This window comes from Heloderma suspectum, chromosome 4 (genome assembly GCF_057233095.1).
Source record: "Heloderma suspectum isolate Gila_16-S chromosome 4, 16-S_ref, whole genome shotgun sequence".
Lineage (NCBI taxonomy): Eukaryota > Metazoa > Chordata > Lepidosauria > Squamata > Helodermatidae > Heloderma > Heloderma suspectum.
The window spans coordinates 175,767,839-175,790,477 of NC_139461.1; the positions used below are offsets into that span (position 1 = coordinate 175,767,839).

A 22,639-nucleotide genomic window follows, 5' to 3' on the forward strand; every position below is an offset into this window, starting at 1 on the left:
AGCTCCCAGTTCAACACTCTCGCCACTACACCTCGCTGGCTCTGGTATCTCTTTGCTGTTTAAAACACAGAGAGTCAAAGAGGGTCAAATGGAAATGTGTTGTTCATGCTTTGCCCATTGTTGAAATATTTTGAATAAACTAAGGTATCTGTGTATGTGTGTTGTTTAGGAACTGAATACTTGAAATAAAGATCTGTGTAGGAATGTGCTTATTTTTTTCTTCTACTGGATTCTTTGTGGGCTAGTGGTAATATATTTTATTACTTTATAATATTATTAGTTACAGAATATCCATTTAAAAAAAATATTTACCCACTCTAGTGCCACCAAGTATTTACAGTTCAGATATACTTACTCACCTGACTGTAATCGAAGGAAACCTCATCAGTATGATATGCGAGTCCAGTGGGATTCCACCACCATCCCTCAGCTGGAGAAAGAATGGTAAGCGGTCACTCTTTGTGAGGGGTTTCCCAGGATGTAGGTATTGCTTTCAACTCTTTTGAGCATTGGTGGTTACTTACTGCATTTGTTTTCAAACACCAACCAGCCTCTCTTCTGGCCTCCTAAACATGAATATGGTTGGTATAGCCTGCAACAGTTAGTACAGTTTGGACATTTGATTTTAAAAATCCTTTTGCTTTAATAGAAGGTGGTTTCAAATTGTCTTGCTCCTCCTTGGTTTAAGTTTACCCAGCCTGCACCTTGAAATGATTGGAGCCAAGGAGCCATTAATGTGATGTATATGTATATGTATACCTTTAAGTGCAATCTCAAAAGCCCACTTCCTGTCCCCTCTACTCTCTCTCTCTCTCTCTCTGCTTCTGTCTTCTGTTCCAATCAGTAAGGAGACAGGCTAGATCTCCTGTTGTAACAAAGAGCCTTCCATCTGACTGTCTTAATTCTGACCATGGGGACCACTGAATTGCAAGCACGTATACCTTCTAAACCCACAATAAAATGGACAAGAATGCCATAATTTAGGCAGAACATACAAAGTTCATCATGATTGCTATAACCACAACAATACCTGTGTCCATCTCTCACTGACCATATTGCAATGGGAATGAACAGTTGTTTGTGGGAACTTGTTGCATTTTAGCTGATCTAGGCTGACAGGAAAGGTAACTGTGAAACAGACTGTCTGCATTCGGAGAATCAAGTCTCAGTTTAATAAGCTGAGGTATGAACAAGCATCCTGCATCCGCACGTATCTGCATCATTCTTACCTTTGCATGAGCAGGTAGACAAGCCAGGAAGCCACAGTTAACCATAGCTTCCCATAATGCCCAAACTGCAACACCATGGTTAAGCCATGGTTTAAAGCTGGCTTACATATCCAGGCTTCTTTGGAAGTTAGTATGTAATGGGAAACTATGGTTAGCTGTGGTTTCCTGTCATATTTCCCTGTCTGAGCAAAGGGAGGAGCTAAGTGGCTGTGTGCAGGTACATGAAGCTCATTCATATATCAGCTTATTAAGTTGAAATTTGATATTGCAAACACAGCCAGTCAGTTCCAAAGTACCCCGAAATATGCGTGACATTCTATGCTCTGTATTTTATATCTGAGAGAGTATTTGTCTTGCAGGTTCTCCACTGCTGGCTGACCCTACAGGTAGGGTCAGGGTGTTATCTGGAGGAAGGCAGCTGCAAGTTTCTATTGCTGAAAAATCAGATTCGGCCTCCTATATGTGTATGGCTTCGAACGTAGCTGGATTAGCAAAGAAGGAATATAATTTGCTAGTATATGGTAGGTCACCATAGAAAATGGCCTGTGATGTTTATTGGTTTGGAAGCCATTGCTGTGTAAGACCCTGCTAGTAAAACAGTATTTACAATCAAAGAATAAGAATGGGCTAGAAGAATATCACATCCAGCCATCTATCCTGAAATAAGACCAAAAGGTGTTAGCTTGTTGTTCCCACTCAGAAATACCAATTGAGATTATCGATAGGTATAAGAAGCCCTGATGACTTTGCTAAAGCTTTGGGACAAACGGAACATGCCATGTGAGATCCGTGACTGGATCTTGCCCCATCTTTTTCTTTTGCTGCACGCAGCTGTGGAAGTTGGGATTGCAGGGGGAGTGTTTTTTAACCCTTTCCTCCCGCATTGATTTCCTGATGGACTGCCCCCCCCCCGCCTTCCCTGAGCTGGTATTAGCCATGGAACTGAGGACATATAGGCACATTATGCTTCCCCTTGTGCAGCTATTAGGGAAGGATTTGTATCAGGAGAACTTACACAGAGGTAAGGGTTGAACTCCCTCCCCCCAATGCCATGGCCTTAATATGAATCTCCCCCCACCCACCCCACAGGTGCATTTTGCAAAAGGAAAAGATGTCAGGAGGTCTGGTCCCCAATTTCCCACACCAGATTTACTTTTGTTCTCAGAAGTTGAAGTCTCGATGCTGAAGTTTGGAATGTTGTTTTGTTTGTCTGAATAGTTCGTCCAACTATATTAGACAGTGGGAGCCAACAATCGGATGTAACTGTGACCCGAGGGAATAATATTTCATTAGAATGCACGGCAGAGGGTGTCCCACGGCCAGCTGTCACCTGGATGAAGGATGGCCGGTCATTAGTCAATGGGAGAGGAGTTGAAATACTGAATGAAGGACATCATCTTCGACTTAAAAACACTCAGGTGTCGGACACTGGCCGCTATGTGTGCGTTGCTGTGAATGTGGCAGGACTGGCTGACAGGAAATATGACTTAAGCATTCATGGTGAGCAAGGGAAATGTTTGCAACAGAAGCGATATATGAAGGTGCATGTTTGGGGCCAAATGAGCTATTCCACTTTGTGGTAGCTGTAAGTGGCAATCGAGCACACTGCTTGAGTGAATGTGTGTGAATTTGTGCTAGCAGAAGAAAAAGCATGGCATTGGAAGGAAGAGATATATAGTAGTTAAAGGTAGTTAAGGCAAGATACAGAACCTACCACAGCATACTTGCAATTGTTTCTGAATCAAAAGCTTGCTGTCTCATTTGGTTGTGTGTTCCCTTCTATCCTACCTTTATATATGTCAAGGAAAATGCCTTAATCTCTTCCTTTACAAATATATGAAATGTGGGTTTGCTCCTGAAACAGAAGCTTTTCTATTCCTAGCAAAGCTGTATAGCATGAATTACTAGAACACTGCCATAGCTATTTGAATTTCCAAGAAGGTGGTTAGATCATTGTGATTTTTTTAAAAAAAAAAAAGCTAAGCAAACCAGAAAATATGCAGTAACATTTGGAATAGTGTATGTTAATATTTTGCTATATATGGCAGACAGCCACAATTATTACAGAGCAAATGAAGCAAGCGAATGCCTATTTTACCATTCCTCCTGCCTCTAAGTCCATGACAGCGATCAAAAGGGCTGGCGGAATCAACTCCAAGATGCGTTTCTCTTCTCCTGGAGACAGTGGCTGCAGTCCCGCGCATGGCTCTTACATCCCATTGAAGCAAATTGGATTAAACAGTTCTGTGCAGGATCACAGCAAACACATCCATCAAATAACTTGGAGTGTTTTCCAAATGTTGGTAAAAGATGACCTCTTATGGCACAAGGGAAAGAAAGTTCATTTATTTGGGGGCTTTCCAGGCAACAAAACGAAAACAAAGAACCAAACAGAAACAGAGGTTTTACCCTTAGAGTGTAAATCTAGTAGTGCCAGCAGTGATTGCGTTAGCAATGCAAAGTCTGTTTCTATCTAATGGAGAGAGGTGGGGTGAGCGTAAGGCCAATTTGCAACTTGTGCAGTAAAAGAGCATTGATGCATGTATACCCGATGCTGAGCACCATCAAGTATGATGGGGATATGAATATCTCCAGGGGCCATGGCTCAGTGGTAGAGCACCTGTTTTGCATGCAGAAGGCCCCAGGTTCAGTTCCTGGCTTCTTCTGGTAGGGCTAGGAAAGAATCATGCCTGAAGCCTTGGAGAGCCACTGCCAATCAGTGTTGACAATATGGGTTTCAATGGACCAAGGGTATAAGGCATCTTCCTGTGTTCCCATATTCCACTCAAGGACATGTGGCAAGTGCCAATGAGCCCTCTTTGTCCAGAGATGGAAGCAGGGAATAACCTTTGCTCAGGTCATATTTTGTTTTGTTTTATACATCAGAGGAGGCATGGCAGCCTCTGAAGCAGGGGTGGAGGACCTATAGCTTTACAGATGTTGCTGGCCTCTTAACTCCCATCAGCCCCAGCCAGCACAGCCAAAGGTAAGGGAAAATGGGAGTTATAAGCCCACAACATCTGGAGGGCCAAAAGTTTCCCACCCCTGCTCCAAAGACCTGATTGAGTAGAGGAGTGGAAATGAAGGGGGGATGGAGGGAATGGGTGGTGGAGAGGAGGAGGAGAGAGCAAAACACCCACCAGCACCTTTTCAGCAGCTAATTTGCTGTTATTTGCTTATGCAGATTGAAGAGCACTGGTCATCTATGCATCTCTTAAACTTTTATTTTTTTTAATACAAAGACTTTTTAAAAAGGTCATCCAGTGCAGGTGGGGAAACCTGTGTGGTTCATCAGGATGGAAGCATAGATGCCATCCAATAGGAACCCACAGTGCAGCCACCATCCACAAAGCAGTCACTGTTGCAAGCCAAGTGCTTGCTCATGGGGGGTGAAATCGCTTTTCCCCAAAATAGTTGCTAGGGATTTGTGAACCAAACCCCATCCGGGTTCTCCAGGCGCCCACCTAGCCCCTGCCCCCACTCGCCAGTTCTCAGACCACACTCAAGCCCCTCCTGTGCTCAGCAAGTGGCCGGCAGTCACCCCAGCAGCCTCGTTGATCTCTGCGGTTGCCATTGTTTAAAAAAATAAAATGGCGATCGCAAATATGCGCATATTGACAAGGAGCTTGACAAGGCCACCAGGGTGAATGCAGGCCACTCGCTGAGCACAGGAGGGGGTGAGCAGGGGCAGGGGCTCAGTGAGCAGGGCTTGGGGGTGTGGGCAGGGGGGTTTCTGCCAGATTCCTGGATGGAATTGGGCACCCACACCATCCCTAGCTGGTGTACACACTGGGAAAAGGTGATGTCTTAGCTGTCTACATCAGCTGGCTTCCCCCCACTCTAGCCCCAAACCAGTAACCATTGTGTTTTGCTGTCTGTGAAAGGCTCTTGTAATGGCAGGTCTTGCCTACATAGAAATGGCAGTTGTTTTCCTATTCTTCCTTTTCCTGTGCTCACCATTTCTCCCATCATGCTCCTGCATTGATAGATATTTGTCCACCCTTATGCCAAGAGCTAAGACAGGGTTCTCACTGTTCATTGTTGCTTCCTGAGAAGGAAGGGGAAACTGCTGTGGGGTCATCCAAATTCTCAGCTTCGGAGCATGCATGCACCTCCTGTCTAGGCATCCTTGAAAGGGGGATGTGTGGATATCCCATTCAGATTTTGAAGCAAGGAGCTCCATCTGTGACTGTTCTAAGCACTAGTTGCTACTTGCTAAATGCGGCTGGAAGCAAGTTGAAACCAAATATATATATTTTTCTTTATGAATTGTTTTATGCAGAAGCAGAAACATGACTGAATAATGTTTTCTTACATGTCTTGCTTCTGTCTGTTTGGGGCTTTTTTAGTCCCTCCAAGTATTGCGGGTGACCTGGCTGTGCCTGAAAATATCAGCGTAGTGGAGAAAAATTCTGTCAGCCTGATTTGTGAAACTTCAGGAATTCCCCATCCGTCGATCACCTGGCTGAAGTATGGGCAGCCTGTCTCTTTGAGTAGCACTTTAAGAATCCTGTCAGGTAAAGGGGAAGAGATTACTTTTTGTTTGAAAGATTAAATGAAGAATATTTTCTGCAGTTGATCGAAGGTAGAATGAAGTAGAAGCGTGTGGGAAAGCACCTGTGAACCAAACATGTGGTCAACAAATAGTGTGTAGCATCAGGGAAAAGTTATCTAGAAAGGAGAGGCCCTGATATTCATAGGAACATATCAAGCTTACATAATCATATTCAGGTCAAACAAAATATGAGACTTTTTATACAATCACAAAGCAAGGCTGGACTATACCATTTCTGATTACAGAAGGTAATCAAGGAGGTAATTCTCCTGCACATAGAACATTAGCAAGTCAGGGAAGAGTGTTCAGGGAGAAGGCTTCCCCGAGGAACTAATATTCTGACTGCAAGGAGTCATTTTCTTGGAGGAGAGCATTACAACATGATACTGATCCATGTTCAAATCCTAACTCAGACATAAGCTTAACTTTGAGAGGAGAGGATAGAGCCATCCATCTATCCTATGCCCTGCCAACAAGAACCCGGCAGGGAGGGAGGAGGATGGAGGGAATTTTGCTTCCTCCTCCTCCTCCTCAAAAAAAAAAGTAAGCTAGATGGCCTCTGAGCACACTTACCAGCAATGAGTGGAGACAGGTGACTGGAGAGGCCATAAGATCCTTCAGATCCTGGTGTCTCCTCTCCCTCCCTTCCCTTCCCTACCCACTGGAGTGCCCCCCTTTTGACCTCTATGAAGTTGTCCAAAGTTGCTGTTGCAACCTTGGAAAACAGCCGCCACGGTGCTTTCCATGGCAGCTGAGAAGGAGAGGAGAAGAGGGAAGGATATGATGTCACATTCCCTCTTCCGTGGTCACAGGAGTGTTTACGGCCTCAAGACAGGGAATCTGAAATATCCTATGGTCCCTGGTATGCTCTCCCGGGGATCACAGGATTACTCTGTTAGTACCCATTGTGTAAGTAGCTATCTGTCAGTCACATTTCCTCATCATATCTCCCCAAAGTTGATGAGAGGCTGAAAGAGAGATGTTCTGAATCTTAGGGACTTCCCTACTACTGCCTCATGACAAACCTTACTCAGTTTTGAGTTACCTACTGAGGAAAGCTGCATAAGCAGCTCATTGGAGGTTCTGGAGTTTTGCTTTGAAAAGCAGTACGCTCTGTGATTGGAGTATGTGTGAATATTGTGCAAAAAACATAAATTCATATATTTTATTCTGGTTCCAATTTTTAAGAATAGTGGAAGGGAAGGAGGGATATAATTTAAGGGACCTTGGTGTGACATGTATAACTAGGAACATACTAGGATGGATCTCATTGGGGAATTACACAAAGACTGGAATTACACAATAGCTGTATTGGACAGTATAAATAAACACAACATAAACAAACAAGCAAACAAAATAATCTTGTGTTTTGAAGCCCTAATCAGATTCAGTGAGCCATTAAGAACTACTTTTTTAAAGGGTTTTTTCATTGCAATAATGAGGACTTGCCATTTTATTTATTTATTTTTATGATTCTGAGCAAGTCTTCAATAAAAGAAAGGCATACTCTATTGCCAGCATGCAAAAAAACCTGAATGTCAGAGGAGTCAGACTTTATTATAATGTGCAGAATTATGGCTTTTCTCTTCAGGTGGCAGGATGCTGCGCTTAATGCAGGTGAATATAGAAGATGCGGGTCATTACACCTGTGTGGTGACTAACATTGCAGGAGAGGAAAGGAAAAGCTTTGACCTTTCAGTGTTGGGTGAGTGCAAGAACTGTCAGAAGGGCTGAACTGCCCAAAGAGCTTCAGCTATTAGGCGGTATAGATATGTAATAAAAATAAAATAAAATATAGAAATATAGGACTTTTTCCTCTTAACATTCCTGAATAGTTTCTGTGTTTTAAAATTTGACCCCACTGAGAAACTGGTGTAGCCAATTGGTGGATGGGAGAATTTAGCTTATAAAAATGGTTCTTCTTCAGAAATTTCAGGATCTCAACAAAAGTTTGATCAGACAATCTAGCTGATACAAAAATCAGCATCCTATTGAAACTAACGTCATCTGGGCACCTCGGGATACATTTGGGCAAAGTGTAAAATATAGTGATATGTTTGTAGTTTGTCTTAAAAAATACACACAATGAGAACACACTGGGCTTGTTTGCACTTAATGCTAAACCATGATTTAGAACTGTGTGCACAAGTAGGAAGAAGCCCACATGAAGCCTTGAGTTCTTGCACTCCCTGCTCCCCTTTTGACCTCCTGTGTGGCCAGGAGATGGACTTTACTAGCATTTACTTTCAGTCCCACACTCCCCAATTTTGGCTTGCCATTACATAAAAACTTTATCCACCCTATATGAGCAGAGATGATAGTGGAACGGATATGCATACCATGAGTAGTGTTGCCTTTTTTATTCCACCTGAAACTCTCTGGGGTGAAAAAAATATCTCCAGCATAAATTAATGTTTTTAATATTTCATGAAGCATTTGGCAAAGGTATGACATTTTTCACATATACACCATGACTCAGCATGTAACCAGCCTTTTTTGAGATTATGGCTGCTGACGATGGCGCAGCATTTCTAATTCCTAATGCTGACTCATTGCAATCTTCTTGTGCTTCTTTGTTCTCATGCTGATGTTTTTCTGTGTTTTGTTTTGTTTTTGTTTTACTAATGTAAAAGTTCCACCAGGCATTGTGGGAGAAGGTGAACTGGAAGATGTGAAAGTGAAAGAGAAGCAGAGTGTTATGCTAACGTGCGAAGTAACAGGTAAGCCAAGTTTTGTGCTAAGCATACTTAGTTACATTTTGCATAGTCACAACATAGAGGCTTTTGTATTAGTACTTACTGCATGGGGGAAGGTTTTCCAGAGGGTGGCGCCACCACCGAGAAGGCCCACCTTTGAGATACTACATAGCAACATTCTGCTGGTTGTGGGAACTTGTGGAGCAACCAGCAAGTCCTCCTCTGAAAATCTTAATGGTTGGATGGGTATATATAGGGGGAAGCAGTCTGGCCAGAGCAATTGGATATGATCTTAGTGTTTGTAAAGGACCGAATTGTAATTGTAATGGTCCTAGGGCATAGTCTGAAGGCACATGAGGCAGCCACCTTGCTGAAGTGAAGCAGGTCTGGGTCTGGTCAGTGCTTGGAGGGGAGACTACCTGGGAACCACATGTAGCCACCTTGAGTTCCATGAAAGGTGGGGTATAAATGCAATGAATAAAATGAATGAATGAATGAATGATGGATATATTAAAGGTATTAAATTTCACAAAGCTCTACATTAGTTCTCTTACAGTAGATTACAATCTGATGCAGATTTTCATTTTATATTTTAATTTTAAAGACTTGTTGAACCAAGAAAACTTGTATTCAAGATGCAGTCATTAATATTTACAAATATCTGTTCTTCTTTTGTCAATAAAGGGAACCCCATTCCAGAGATTACGTGGTTAAAAGATGGGCAACCTTTCTTAGAGGATGAGGGCCATCAGTTAATGTCCAACGGGCGCTTTCTTCAAGTGATAAACACACAAGTAGTGGACACAGGGAGATATACCTGCACTGCATCCAACCCAGCTGGAGACAAGAGCAAAAGCTTTAGTGTTAATGTACTTGGTAAGTTTTCTGGACTAATAAAGGCAAGCATTTCCTTCCAAAGAACAATATTTATTTATTTATTTATTTATTTATTTATTAAATTTATTAATCGCCCATCTGACTGGTCACCCAGCCACTCTGGGCGATGTACAACCCACCATAAAACAATTTAAAACAATAAAATTTTACCATAATTTTTTTTTTTTAAAATACCCTAACCCACCCCAAATGCCTGCCTGAACAACCACGTTTTTAATGCACGACGGAAGCTCATTAAAGAGGGGGCATGACGGAGTTCCCTAGGGAGGGAGTTCCACAGAGTGGGGGCCACCACAGAGAAGGCCCTCTCCCTCGTCCCCACCAGTCTAGCTGTCCTGGCTGATGGGACAGAGAGAAGGCCATCTGAGGCTGATCTTGTTAAGCGGCCTGTCTGGTGTTGCTGGAGGCGCTCCTTAAGATAGGCTGGGCCGGAACCATATAGGGTTTTAAAGGTCAAAACCAACACCTTGAATTTGGCCCGGAAAACAACTGGTAACCAGTGCAACTCCTTCAGCACTGGAGTGATGTGATCTCGCCGGTGGCTGCCTTTAATCAGGCGAGCCGCCGCGTTCTGTACCAGCTGCAGCTTCCGAACCGTCTTCAAGGGTAACCCCACATAGAGCGCATTACAGTAGTCTAAATGAGAGGAGACCAGGGCATGTACTACCGATGGGAGCAGATGGTCGGGAAGGAAGGGGCGCAGCCGCCGTATCAGATGGAGTTGATACAGCGCTGTCCGGCTCACAGCTGACACCTGAGCCTCCATGGACAGCTGGGAGTCCAAAATGACCCCCAGGCTGCGGACCTGGTCTTTCAAGGGTAGCCGTACCCCATTCAACACCAGGTCAACATCCCCCAGCCTCCTCTTGTCTCCCACCAAAAGTACCTCGGTCTTGTCAGGGTTCAGCTTCAGCTTATTCCTCCCCATCCAGCCACTCACCATCTCCAGACATTTGGACAGGGATTCTACGGCCAACCTTGGTGAAGATTTGAATGAGAGGAAGAGCTGCGTGTCATCCGCATATTGATGACACTGCACCCCAAACCTCCTGATGATAGCCCCCAGTGGCTTCACATAGATGTTAAATAGCATCGGGGAGAGGATGGAACCCTGTGGCACCCCACAAGTGAGCGGCCACGGGTCCGAAACCTCCTCTCCCAGTGCTACCCTCTGGTACCTGCCGGAGAGGAAGGACCGGAACCACCGCAATACAGTGTCTCCAATGCCCAACCCCTCCAGGCGGTCCAGGAGGCTACCGTGGTCAACGGTATCAAAAGCCGCTGAGAGGTCGAGGAGAACAAGGAAGGAGCATTCACCCCTATCCAGAGCCCTCCTCATATCATCCACCAAGGCGACCAAGGCTGTTTCTGTCCCATGCCCAGGCCTGAAGCCCGACTGAAATGGGTCTAGATAATCGGTTTCTTCCAAGTGTGCCTTCAACTGCACCGCCACCACCCGCTCAATCACCTTGCCCCAAAATGGCAGATTTGAGACTGGGCGAACGTTGTTCAGAACTTGAGGATCCAAGGAGGGCTTCTTTAAGAGCGGTCTTATCACTGCCTCCTTGAGGGCTGATGGCATCACTCCCTCCTCAAGGGAGGCGTTCACCACCGCCTTGATCCCCTCACCCAGTCTCTCTCTGCAGTTCATAATGAGCCAAGATGGGCAAGGATCAAGTAAGCAGGTGGTCGGCCTTACAGATGAAAGCACCTTGTCCACTTCATCAGGAGGAAGAAGCTGGAACCGATCCCACAAAACCGGTTTGCCACAGGCCGCCTCTTGCTCACTAACTGTATCCACAGGGCGCAGAGTAACACACCTAATCTGATCAATTTTATCTGCAAAGTGCCTTGCCAAAGCCTCACAGGAGGCCTTAGAATGCTCCAGTGGTTCCGGAGCCACAGGACCGACCAGGCTCCGGACCACTTGGAACAGCCTCCTGGGGCAGCACTCTGCAGACACGATGGAGGCAGCATAATATTCCTTTTTTGCTGCCTTCACCGCCACGTGATAGGCTGAAGATATAGCTCTAGCCCGTGTCTGATCGTCTTTGGAGCGAGACTTCCGCCACCGGCGCTCTAGCCGTCTCACCTCCTGTTTCAGAGCTCGTAACCGCGGATTGAACCATGGTGCAGTCCGAGCCCTGTTCAGGGGGAGAGGGCGTTTCGGAGCCACCCGATCTAATGCCCCAGTGATTGCGGCATTCCAGCCACCCACCAGGGTCTCGACCAAGTGGCCGTTGGCATGCCCCAGAGAATCCCCAAGCTCGTTCAGGAATCCATTTGGATCCATAAGACGCCTGGGGCGGACCATTTTAATGGGTCCTCCACCCCTGCGGAGGGGTTGTGGAACCGAGAAGTCCAACATCACCAGATAGTGATCTGACCATGACAAGGGGGTGGTGGATATACCCCCGACTTCCAGATCACTCCCCGCTTCTCCAGAAACAAACACAAGGTCTAGTGCATGACCGGCTACATGGGTGGGCCCAGTTAGAATATGGTGCAGCTCCCAGGAGGCCATGGTCTCCATGAAGTCCCGAGGTGCTCCTGTGAGGATGGCCTCCGAATGTACGTTGAAGTCCCCCAACACCAGTAAGTTAGGGGACTGTACACGCACATCAGAGACCACCTCCAGCACCTCGGCCAGGGAGTCAGTCGTGCAGCGGGGTGGACGGTACACGAGCAGAATCCCCAGACTGCCCTTCGGGCCCAACCTCCAGTACATGCACTCAGCAACCTTGGTCTCCCGGAGAGGGGGTCTGGTGAAGACCAAGGACTCTCGGTAGATAACAGCCACTCCCCCTCCCCGATCCCCAGCCCTCGGCTGCTGTGCATACGAAAATCCAGCTGGACACATGGCTGCAAGGGTTGGAGCAGCAGCCTCGGCCAGCCAGGTCTCCGTAATACATGCCAGGTCTGCACCCTCATCCAGGATCATGTCATGGATGAGGGAGGTTTTCTGGGGAACAGACCTGGCATTGCAGAGCAGCAAACGAAGGCCAGAAGATGGGGTCATGCCTCCCCCAGCCATCCTTTGGCTCTGGACAGGCCCGGAGCAGGGGACAGATACTACACATCTCTCCCTTGTTCCCCTTACCTGGCATGGCCTGCCCCTAGCACTCCGCCAGCACCTGCTGCCCAGCCTCGGTATGTTCTGGCCCCCAACACTCCCCCCACTGCCTCCATCAGGTGGACACATGCCCCCTCGCTCCCGCCTATCAGGCAGGCTACCCACCCCTAAAAACACAACAAAATCCCCCCCAACAAAATAAAACAAACAAACAAAACAATTAAAATCCCCTTAAAAATGCCCGGCAGGAGTCCACAGGGAAGGCCTGGTGGCGGTGGTAGCAGCGGTGGTAGCAGCGGTGGTAGCAGCGGCGGCGGCGGCAGCAGGCCCAGCAGCAGCAAGCACGCCTCTTCCCCAGTGGTGGTGGTGGCTTCTCCTGCAGGCCCTGGCTCTCCCAGGCCACCTCAGCCAGCCAGCTTATGTAGCCCCTCCAGGGAGGGGCAGGTGGAGCAGCACAGCTGGCTCGGTACCTGGGGGCCTGGTCCTGCAGGGACTGGCGGTCTGCCAGGCAGAAGTCCACAAGGAAGGAATCTATCTGGATTGAAGTTGTCAGTAAATGCATTTATATTTGGATTGCTACTTGCAATGCTGCTGACAAGACTTTCAGGGCTTGGTACCAGGCATCTGGGGGAGGTCAAAGGCAACAGAATGAGGACTGAGGATGTGGCATGAAGATTTGAGCAGTGTACTCTGGGTGAGTTGCAAGTGGTGCCCGGTTCTCCATTGCAGTTCTTCCAGTCCACTTAGGGGCCTTGAAACGGCTCCTGCTCCCCATCCCTAGCCAAGATAACTTGAAATGTTAACTGCTGGCACATAAGGGCTACTTCCCATGTGATGTTTCTGAGTCATGGCAATGCAGCGCTTGTAATTTCTGCTTCTAAAACCAGCACAGGAATAGCTTAGGTAGGTATATGCATGCATATAACTACTTCAAATAAAGACTGCTTTGTTTGTCCTAGAAACCAAAAAGGCTTTTGACAACTGGAATGACAGTATCTCTTTTCTTTCTTATAAATACATTCTATCTCAGACATCTCTACCTTTTTTTTGTCCTTAACTTGACTTGAGTGAGTCAGTAAAATCCCAACAACAGTGGAAATACTCATATATAAGGACCGTTTCCATGTTAAGTATTACTTTGAGTCCTAAGAGTAGAAAATATAGAACTTAGAAAATAAATTGCAGATATTTTTTGTGTTTATTATTGAGCAGGGTCACGTTGTCTTCTGGCTAAGCTTAGAAACACTAGAGAGATGAGGGCTATACAGCCTATACTCCAGCAGTTGTTATCAATGTCAAACTGACCTGAGTTGCCATGTTTTTGATTGAGTACAGGTGAAAATATCCTGGATGTTGAAGCCCACAGGTGTTTTTTTTCTTGTTCTTGGGGATGCATTTATATTACACCCTTTTATCCATGCTGGAACTGTTAATGGCTTCCCATTTGGGCCAGTTTCTTTCCATTGTGAATAGCAAGCAGGAGTGGGGGAAGAGTGACTCTGATCAGGACAATGGCAGGGGCAAAGGATAAAGTCCCCTGCTCTCCCCACACCATGGTCCTGATCTGATTCCTCCCACCCCCTGCTCCTGTGCTGACTATTTAGTTTTTAAAAATAAGCTATGTTACCCTGAACCACACGACAAATGTCATGTGAAGTCTGGCCCTCAGTTTGCTGGGTAGATATCCTCTTGGATTTAGTTGCAGATACATTTGTATCTTCCTGGTAAAATGTACACACTTCCCCACCACCACCTGCCCTGAGTTCCATTGTGGCCCCAATTCACAAGGACTTCCAACTCTGAGTCACTTTATGCTTGTTTTTCTTTTTTCTGATCTTGCTCAGTGTCTCCATCCATTGTGGGTGCAGATAATGATGGGGGTACAGAAGAGGTCACAGTTATCTTGAATAACCCCACATCACTGGTTTGTGAAGCTTATTCATACCCCCCAGCTACAATCACCTGGATGAAAGATGGCACACCTATAGAATCAAATAGGAATATCAGGATTTTGCCAGGTAATTATTTGTATCCTTCTATAATTTGAAATAAAAATTTGTCCTTACTGATTCTTACATTCAGAAATCAGTTTTTTGCTGTATTACTTGGTGAAGTCGGGGTGGAATAGAGAGCGATGCATAAAAGTTTAGTTGATTGCTACACTCTATGTGACCAATGCGTAATGTATCCTTGTGCAATGAATTGCAGGCAAGACGAATGCATGTTTTATGTGTAGTACAATCTCACTCAAATAGGTTTAGAAACTATCAGAATGTTTGTGTTACTAGAAATTTAGATCTAGCTCTCACTAAGGTGGTATGGCTGAGTCTGGGTTTACCACTATATCATCATATGACTCAGTGTTCCTCTAAACAAAAACACACCCTCTACATAGAAAACTAACATATTGGGGAGAAGGCTAGGTTCGAACCCTTCTCCCCTACATTTTGTTTTCTATGTGAATGGAATGCTTGTTTTGTTTGGAGGAGCATTCAGTTATGTGATTCCCCCCAACCTACTCTGAAGTGTTAAACAGAGACCCAGGTTGACCACTTCAGTGAGAACTAGGCCTTGGGTGCTTAGGTATTCTGTGTCTTTAGGGTTTATTTGTGCACAGGGGACATCCAGTGAAGTTAGGATCCACTGTAGGGTGTTATCATGGGCTAGTCGGCTCAAGTTAGGATTAAAAAGATTGATCTCTGCAGGTTCAAGCAAACAGAGGGACTTGGAAAAACTGTGTTCTGAGGATCAGGATTGGATCGTCCTTCCCCTTTGCAATTAACACCACAAAGAGACAAAGCTTCAGGCTAATATGACTTTATTTGCTAGAGACTAGCCTTTCTACAAATGCAGATTCAAGAAAGCTTTCAGACTGCCTTAGGCTCTAAACAACTAATCTGTGATCTCTAATCAGAGGAGACGAACCGGAGGGTAGTGAAGTTGCTGACAGTTTGCCCATGAACCTCATGGCAAACTTGCTTCGCAGTGATGCCCCTCCCTTAGGTTGGCTCCCTCCTACATTGGCTTCTAAGAGTGGCTATCCTGGTGGAGCATCTGAGCCCTGTCCCTAACTTTTCCTGCTTTTCTTTGCAACGTGCCCTAGCATTTCTCCAGTCACGCCCCTCTTCCTCCTCCTCCTCGGAAACTTGAGTTCTCATGGTGGAAGGAGGGGGCAGCGACTCTGCCTGGGCCATCTGTTTGTTAAGGCCTTCAGAGGAATTTCTTCCAGCATCTTGGGACTCCAGGGAAGGTCCCTCCCTGGGGCTCTGATCTAGCTGTTCCAACTCTGATTCAGAATTGGAGCTGTCAGGCAAGAGTTGGCCTCTTGCACCTTGTCTTGTGATGTGAGAGCAGTTCAAGGATATGGACAGGCACACTTTCAAAACCATTAGAGAATTCTGTCATAAAGGAGTGTTCTAATTTGGCTAGGTCTTGGGACCAATTCACATGACCATTGGGTATGTGGTGGCTGCTTGGAATTATGATAGCCTATTTTGGCTTTCTGCTTGTGGTGAGACTCGTGTAGCTGTCAACACATAAAAGATCTAGGTTTTGCCTGGCATTTTTAAACCACATTTATGAAGGCTTGTGGTGGTGTACAAAACTCTTATTCATGTCTGTTATGGTGGCTTTACTTGCTTATCACAGGCAGGGAACCAATGGGTGCAGAACTTTTTAGCGGCCCCCATCTTGTCAATAGCCCTCAGTGTTGTGGCGTAATTAGCATGATGGTTATTTTGGTTAATCCAGCACTGATGCTTGATGAAGGTAAGAGACTTCAAACCTTTACTCCTGGTTTTCCTAACTAATTTGAGCACACCTCCCAAGGCTTCTTCCTCAACTTCAAGTTTAGCATGTGCTAAAATAAGTGTGGTTTCTTCTTTCATTGAGAACATTAGCAGACCATGATGTCTCTTATTCATACGGATTTCCTTCTCACTTCAGAGGAAGGTGCACAAACGTTAACTTTGGAAAAAACATGTTTTACAGGTGGTCGAACTCTACAGATTCTGAATGCTCAGGAGGATAACACTGGTCGATACACTTGTACAGCTACGAATGAAGCAGGGGAAACACTGAAACACTATGAAGTGAAAGTCTACAGTAAGTGTGTTAACAGCATTCTTTCTGCCATCTGTTAAATATTGTTTGATTCTTGCTTTGTTTCTTCCCACTTTCTTCTTCAACCTCTTCTCATTTTATTCAACTACTAACTTATTTGCTTATTAACCAAAGCAAAGCCATGTGTCTACTGGTGTTATTAAACATTTTCCACATTTTTCTTGCATTTTGTGACATTTATACCAGTGTATGTTAGGACCAAACTATACATTACAGGGTCTCTTGGGTGGCTGCAGGATGCTATAGGCTCGAGCAGAGATGAGGAACCTTTTTTGGCCTGAGGCCAGATTGGCTCCAGGGAAGGCCTCAGTGTATATAAAAATATACACACTTTAAAAGGTGACTAATGAACACCCCAGTTAAAACTCAAAAGCAGCATAGATCTAAGATTAAACTACAGCTGCCATCCATCTAAAAGAACTAGTGCATGATATTGAGAACAATTAAGTGGTGACAAAAGCTGTATGAAAAGATGGCCACCCTTCACGGGGATTTCCAAAGGTTGGGTTCCACAGCTGAGCCCCTTCTCCACATTCTCATCATAGTAAAAAAAGAAGCACCAGATTCAACAGCCCTGATGTAGTGCAGGTCATGAAACTCTGGCTTGCTCTTCCCCATTCACATTCCCTTTCCCAGTGGATATCAAAGTGAGAAATTGACATTTTAATTCTTGGGCTCTTTCTTTCTGTGCAGTCCCTCCTACCATAAGAAAAGGGGATTTGGCAGGCATGGGCTTGTCCCCTAAAGAGGTGAAGATCAGAGTGAACAACAGCCTGACGCTGGAATGCGAAGCTCATGCGATCCCTGCTGCTGGCATCAGATGGTACAAGGATGGACAGGTCACAAACTTACTACCTTTCGATAAGTGATTTTAAAGAAAACAGTAGATTCTTTGCAGCACTGTCTCCCTTGCCTCCCTCATGTCTCACAAAAATATGGTCATCTAGAGCCATAAGGAGTCTGGTCTTCTTTCCATGGGAGGAGTAAAGCTGTCGACCCACCACAATCCCAGAACCTCAGAACTGCAGGATGGTATAGGAGGAACCACCCATTGTACTCTGCCCTTCTACTTACGTTTTCAATTCTGTATTGCTCCACCTTGCATTTCCACTTTAGCATTCTGTACTTACAATGTATTCCATGTTTTTTGCTTCCCTCACATGCACTGGCGTGTGGAATATTACTCTTGGCTCATAAAATTTTATAGGTACTGACATAAGAGCAAATCCCATCCATGGAGAACTGGATGCTCTAAGCTTTTCCAGAATTTGTCTTTTGGCAAGAGTTAAGAGTCCTAGTATTAGCAAGCACATTAATAGAAACATTATTCTTGTTTCTGTTGGCAAAGGAGAGGAGAGCATAATGCAATTCCCTACAAAATGGTTTTCATTTTATTTTTCTTCTCTTAATGATGTGCAAATAAACGATCAGAAGTAACAATACCATCAACTTTGGGATGGAAATGGTAGGAAAATGGAGTGTTAAATCATGACTTATTTCTGGACTCCATGACTCATGCCCCAAATGCAGCCCACAAGTCATATGTGGTATTGATTAACCTCTTGTCTTTGCTACCTCCCTGGAACTGGAATAATGGGAAAGGGGTATGGTGGAAGAGTGTATCAAACACCTGGCTTAGAAAAATGGGGAGGAAAAGTGCACAGAAACATATTTATTGAACAGAAACGTATTTATTGAGTCCAGCATCTTTCTTCAGTGGTACTGTTAGGCCCAAGCAACTCAAGTCTTTGGCCTCCAAGTCTTCTGAAAAACCTGGCAGGCTTCAACAAAAGGCTGGGCTTGGCCTTGTCAGTTACAAGTTGGGTGGGCTTATTTTACACGTGCAACACTTTATTTGCATATTTCATGAAATGCTCATGTATCCTCTTGGATAATTCAATCACAGCCTATTACATCAGATGATCACATCACAATCCAAACCAGTGGACACATCCTACAAATCAAGGCAGCTCAGATATCTGACACTGGCCGTTATAGCTGTGTAGCCACAAATATAGCTGGAGAGGATGAGTTGGAGTTTGATGTCAGCATCCAAGGTAATTCTCTCTCTCTCTCTCTCTCTCTCTCTCTGTGTGTGTGTGTGTGTGTGTGTGTCTTTCTGTCTGTCTGTTTAGTTTGGGGGGAGGCAATACTTTTGGGCCTGTGGGCACATTTGGCAATTTGAGAAACTTGTGGGCACCAGCACAAAATGGGTACTATGGAAGGCATGGCAAAGTACAGGTAACCTGCCCCAAAGACTGAGTACAGGGCAGAGGTAGGGTCTGAGCCCAACACCCTAAAAACTTGTTTGAACCCACCATTTTCAGCAGCAACAAAAACCTATTTCATAGCAATCCCAGCTGCCAGTTAGAAAATATACTTCCTGGAAGATGGACTGTTGGCAAGGGACGGGTTGCACCGCACAAAGGCTGGGAAGAATGCTTTTGGCCACAGCATGAAGAACTTTATCAGGAGGGCTTTAAACTGAATGCTACGGGGAAGGGAGACGTAAAGTTGGGGGTAACAATGGACGAAGGCTCATGCACCACAACGGAGAGAACAGCTCTAATAGTGCCCAATAATAGTCTTCACAGACATGTAGGAAGAAAGCCAGACCGTGAAGCACATGGTCTTCGATGTCTATATACTAATGCCCAGAGTATGGGAAACAAACAGAATGAACTTGAACTCTTAATAAAGGAGGGAAATTATGACTTGATAGGTGTAACTGAGACTTGGTGAGATGACACTCATGACTGGAATACAGCAATTGAAGGACATAACTTGTTCAAAAAGAACAGGAGGATAGGGATGTCAGAGAATTCCTCCATGGATCTTGGTGAGGCCAAATGCCAGTGCATTCGGCCCCCCGAAATCCGTGGCAGAACGAAGCCCCCCGCCCCTCCACCCTGCGAAAGGCACGCGAAACAGGACACTTACCTATGTGCCATTCGTGCTGCTTTGCGAATGGCGGCCGCGTCTGTGGCTGCCATTCGCTTCCCTATTCCCTATTTTCCCTAGTATAAAGGAACTGGCAGAAGAACTCTCAGAACTGCTGTCTATTATCTTTGAACAAATAGGTTATTTCTAGGGATGGCGGAGAATTTCTCCCCGAAACTTCGGGGGGGCGAGCGCCAACGTGTTTGGCCCCCCAAACAAGTTTCGGGGAGAAATCCTCCGCCCCCCCGCCCCCCGCACCCCCCCCCGGGACGGGACTTACCTTCGCTGAATGTCCCTCCCGGTGGCGGGTCCGGCCGGCGGTTCGGCGGGTGTTCGAGCAGGGCGGGAGCGGCAGCCGGTCTTTTGACCGGCTGCCGCCGCCGCCATTGCAATAAAAGAGAAAAAAAAACGCCCCCGTGATAGGCTACGTGACGATTAACGTAGCCTATCACGGCTAGATTTGCAAAGTCAGGCGTGATAGGCTACGTTAATCGTCACGTAGCCTATCACGGGTGACTTAAAAAAAAAAAAAAAGCGTGTACGGATAATGGCGGCCCCCATAGGGAGCCGCCATTCCTGTTCCTTATTTGGTCGCTGTAGTCTACGTAAAGATTTACGTAGACTACAGCGACTAAATAAGGAACACGAATGGCGGCTCCCTATGGGGGCCGCCATTAGCATACGCGCTTTTTTTTTTTTTTTAAGTCACCCGTGATAGGCTACGTGACGATTAACGTAGCCTATCACGGCTGACTTTGCAGATCTAGCCGTGATAGGCTACGTTAATCGTCACGTAGCCTATCACGGGGGCGTTTTTTTAAAAAAAAAAAAACAATGGAGTTCGCGGCCGGGCGAGGCAGGAAGCCTCCTCCCCGGCCTGAATTTCGGCCAGGCGAGGCAGGAAGCCTCGCCCCCAGCCTGAATTTCGGCCGGGGCAAGGCGGGAAGCCTCCCCCCCGGCCTGAACTTCACGGGGGGAGCCGCGAAGCACCTCCCCCCGACCGCGAACAAGCTTCGACGAAAGGTAAGTGCCTTTCGTCCACCCCTAGTTATTTCGCTGGGTTATTGCCATTTGCGTCCCTACGGAGGCTGTGATAGGCTACGTAAATATTTACGTAGCCTATCACGGCAAAAAAACCAGGAACGCAAATGGCAGCCGCTACGCCATTTGCGCCCCTGGTTTTTTTTTGCCATGAAAGGCTACATAAATATTTATGTAGCCTATCACAGCCAAAAAACAGGAACGCAAATGGCGGCCACCGTAGCTGCTGCCATTTGCATCCGCAGGCTCCACATGGCGCCTATGAATGCACCCGGCCGGGTTAGGATTTTGGGGGGAGGTGCGGCGTGCCTCCCCCCCACTGCGAATCACCCCGTCAAAAAGGTAAGTGACTTTCGTACATCCCTACAGGAGGAACAGAAAGGGAGGTGGGGTTGCACTATATGTGAAAAATACATATCTTTGCACAGAAATACAGGAGGATGAGCTTGATAGCCCCATCGAGAGCATCTGGGTTAAAATAAATGGAGCACAGAATAAAAAGAACCTGGTGGTAGGAGTCTACTACTGGCCACCCAATCAAGAAGAAGACGAGGATGAAACTTTTGAAAAGCAAATAGCCAATGTTTCAAGGAAGCAAGATGTAGTAGTAATGGGGGACTTCAATTTCCCCGATATTTGTAGGGAGACAAATTCTGCAAAACATGGCCCCTCCAGGAAATTTCTGATTTGTGTGGCAGATAACTTCCTCCTACAGAAAGTAGAGGAAGAACCTAGAGGATCGGCTATCCTTGACTTGATCCTAACCAACAGAGATGACTTAGTGGGTAAATTAGCAGTTACAGGAACTCTGGGGGAAAGCGACCCTGTTATATTTGAGTTCATGGTTCTAAAGGAAGCAGAAGCCAAGTGTAGCCAAACGTGTACCCTGGATTTTAGGAAAGCGGATTTTAATAAACTCAGAACAATGATAAGTAAGGTCCCATGGCAAGCGGCTCTAACGAGAAAAGGAATCCAAGATGTGTGGGAGTTTTTAAAAAAGGAAATTCTCAAGGCACAATTACCAACAATTCCAACAAGAAAAAAAAGTGGAAGACAACAGAAGAAGCCAGTGTGGCTTCACAAAAAGCTTAGAGATTACCTGAAAACAAAAAAGTACACATATAGGAAGTGGATAGAAGCCAAGCAACAAAGGAAGAGTACAGGCAGGTAGCACAGAATTGCAGGGAGGAAGACTAAAGCTGAGACCGAGCTTAGGTTAGTGAGGGATGCTAAAAGCAACAAAAAGGCTTTCTTCAGATACGTGCATAGTAAAAGACAGAGGAAAGAAATAGTGGTTCAGCTATTAAATAAGGATGGAGAAATTATAACAGATGACAAAGAAAAGGCAGAAGTGCTCAATTGCTACTTTGGCTCAGTCTTTTCCCAAAAGAGGGTCTATGACCCCCCTGGCAAAGGTGAAGTACAGGCTGAAGGGGCAGGACTGCAGCTTGAGATTGATAGGCATATGGTCAAGGAACACCTAATTACTTTGAATGAATTCAAATCTTCAGGGCCAGATGAACTGCACCCTAGAGTAATAAAGGAACTAGCAGAAGAACTCTCAGAAGTGCTGTCTATTATCTTTGAGCAATCATGGAGGACGGGGGAAGTGCCAGATGACTGGAGGAGGGCTAATGTTGTTTCTATCTTCAAAAAGGAGGAACCTGGCAACTACAATCCATCTTACAGCAATCCATCTGTAAGCACCTTGAAAACAATGCAGTGATTACTCGAAGCCAACATGGATTTGTCAAGAACAAATTCTGCCAGATGAATCTGATCTCATTTTTTGATCAAGTAACCTCCCTTGTGGACTGTGGGAATGCTGTAGACATCATATACCTCGACTTCAGCAAAGCTTTCGACAAAGTGCCCCATCATATCCTGATGAGCAAACTAGCTCAAAGTGGGCTAGATGAAACAACGATCTGGTGGGTCCACTGTTGGCTACAAAATCGGGTTCAAAGAGTGCTTATCAATGGGATGTTCTCCAACTGGGGAGAGGTAACGAGTGGGGTACCACAGGGCTCGGTCCTGGGCCCAGTGCTTGTCAACATTTTTATTAATGATTTGGAGGAGGAGGTGC

The 22,639-nt window shown here is 45.7% G+C and overlaps 1 protein-coding gene across 1 annotated transcript in view; it reads left to right on the top strand.

The window, feature by feature from the left end:
* Positions 1–22,639, top strand: part of HMCN1 (hemicentin 1) — a 349,376-nt gene that overhangs the window by 229,310 nt on the left and 97,427 nt on the right. Inside the window, exons 43-53 of the mRNA XM_084848192.1 lie at positions 322–444; positions 1,589–1,750; positions 2,448–2,729; positions 5,579–5,746; positions 7,376–7,489; positions 8,418–8,504; positions 9,165–9,356; positions 14,295–14,468; positions 16,441–16,554; positions 17,266–17,411; positions 18,479–18,629. Coding sequence (XP_084704318.1) covers positions 322–444; positions 1,589–1,750; positions 2,448–2,729; positions 5,579–5,746; positions 7,376–7,489; positions 8,418–8,504; positions 9,165–9,356; positions 14,295–14,468; positions 16,441–16,554; positions 17,266–17,411; positions 18,479–18,629 — 1,713 coding nt within the window. The remainder of the gene's footprint in view (positions 1–321; positions 445–1,588; positions 1,751–2,447; positions 2,730–5,578; positions 5,747–7,375; positions 7,490–8,417; positions 8,505–9,164; positions 9,357–14,294; positions 14,469–16,440; positions 16,555–17,265; positions 17,412–18,478; positions 18,630–22,639) is intronic.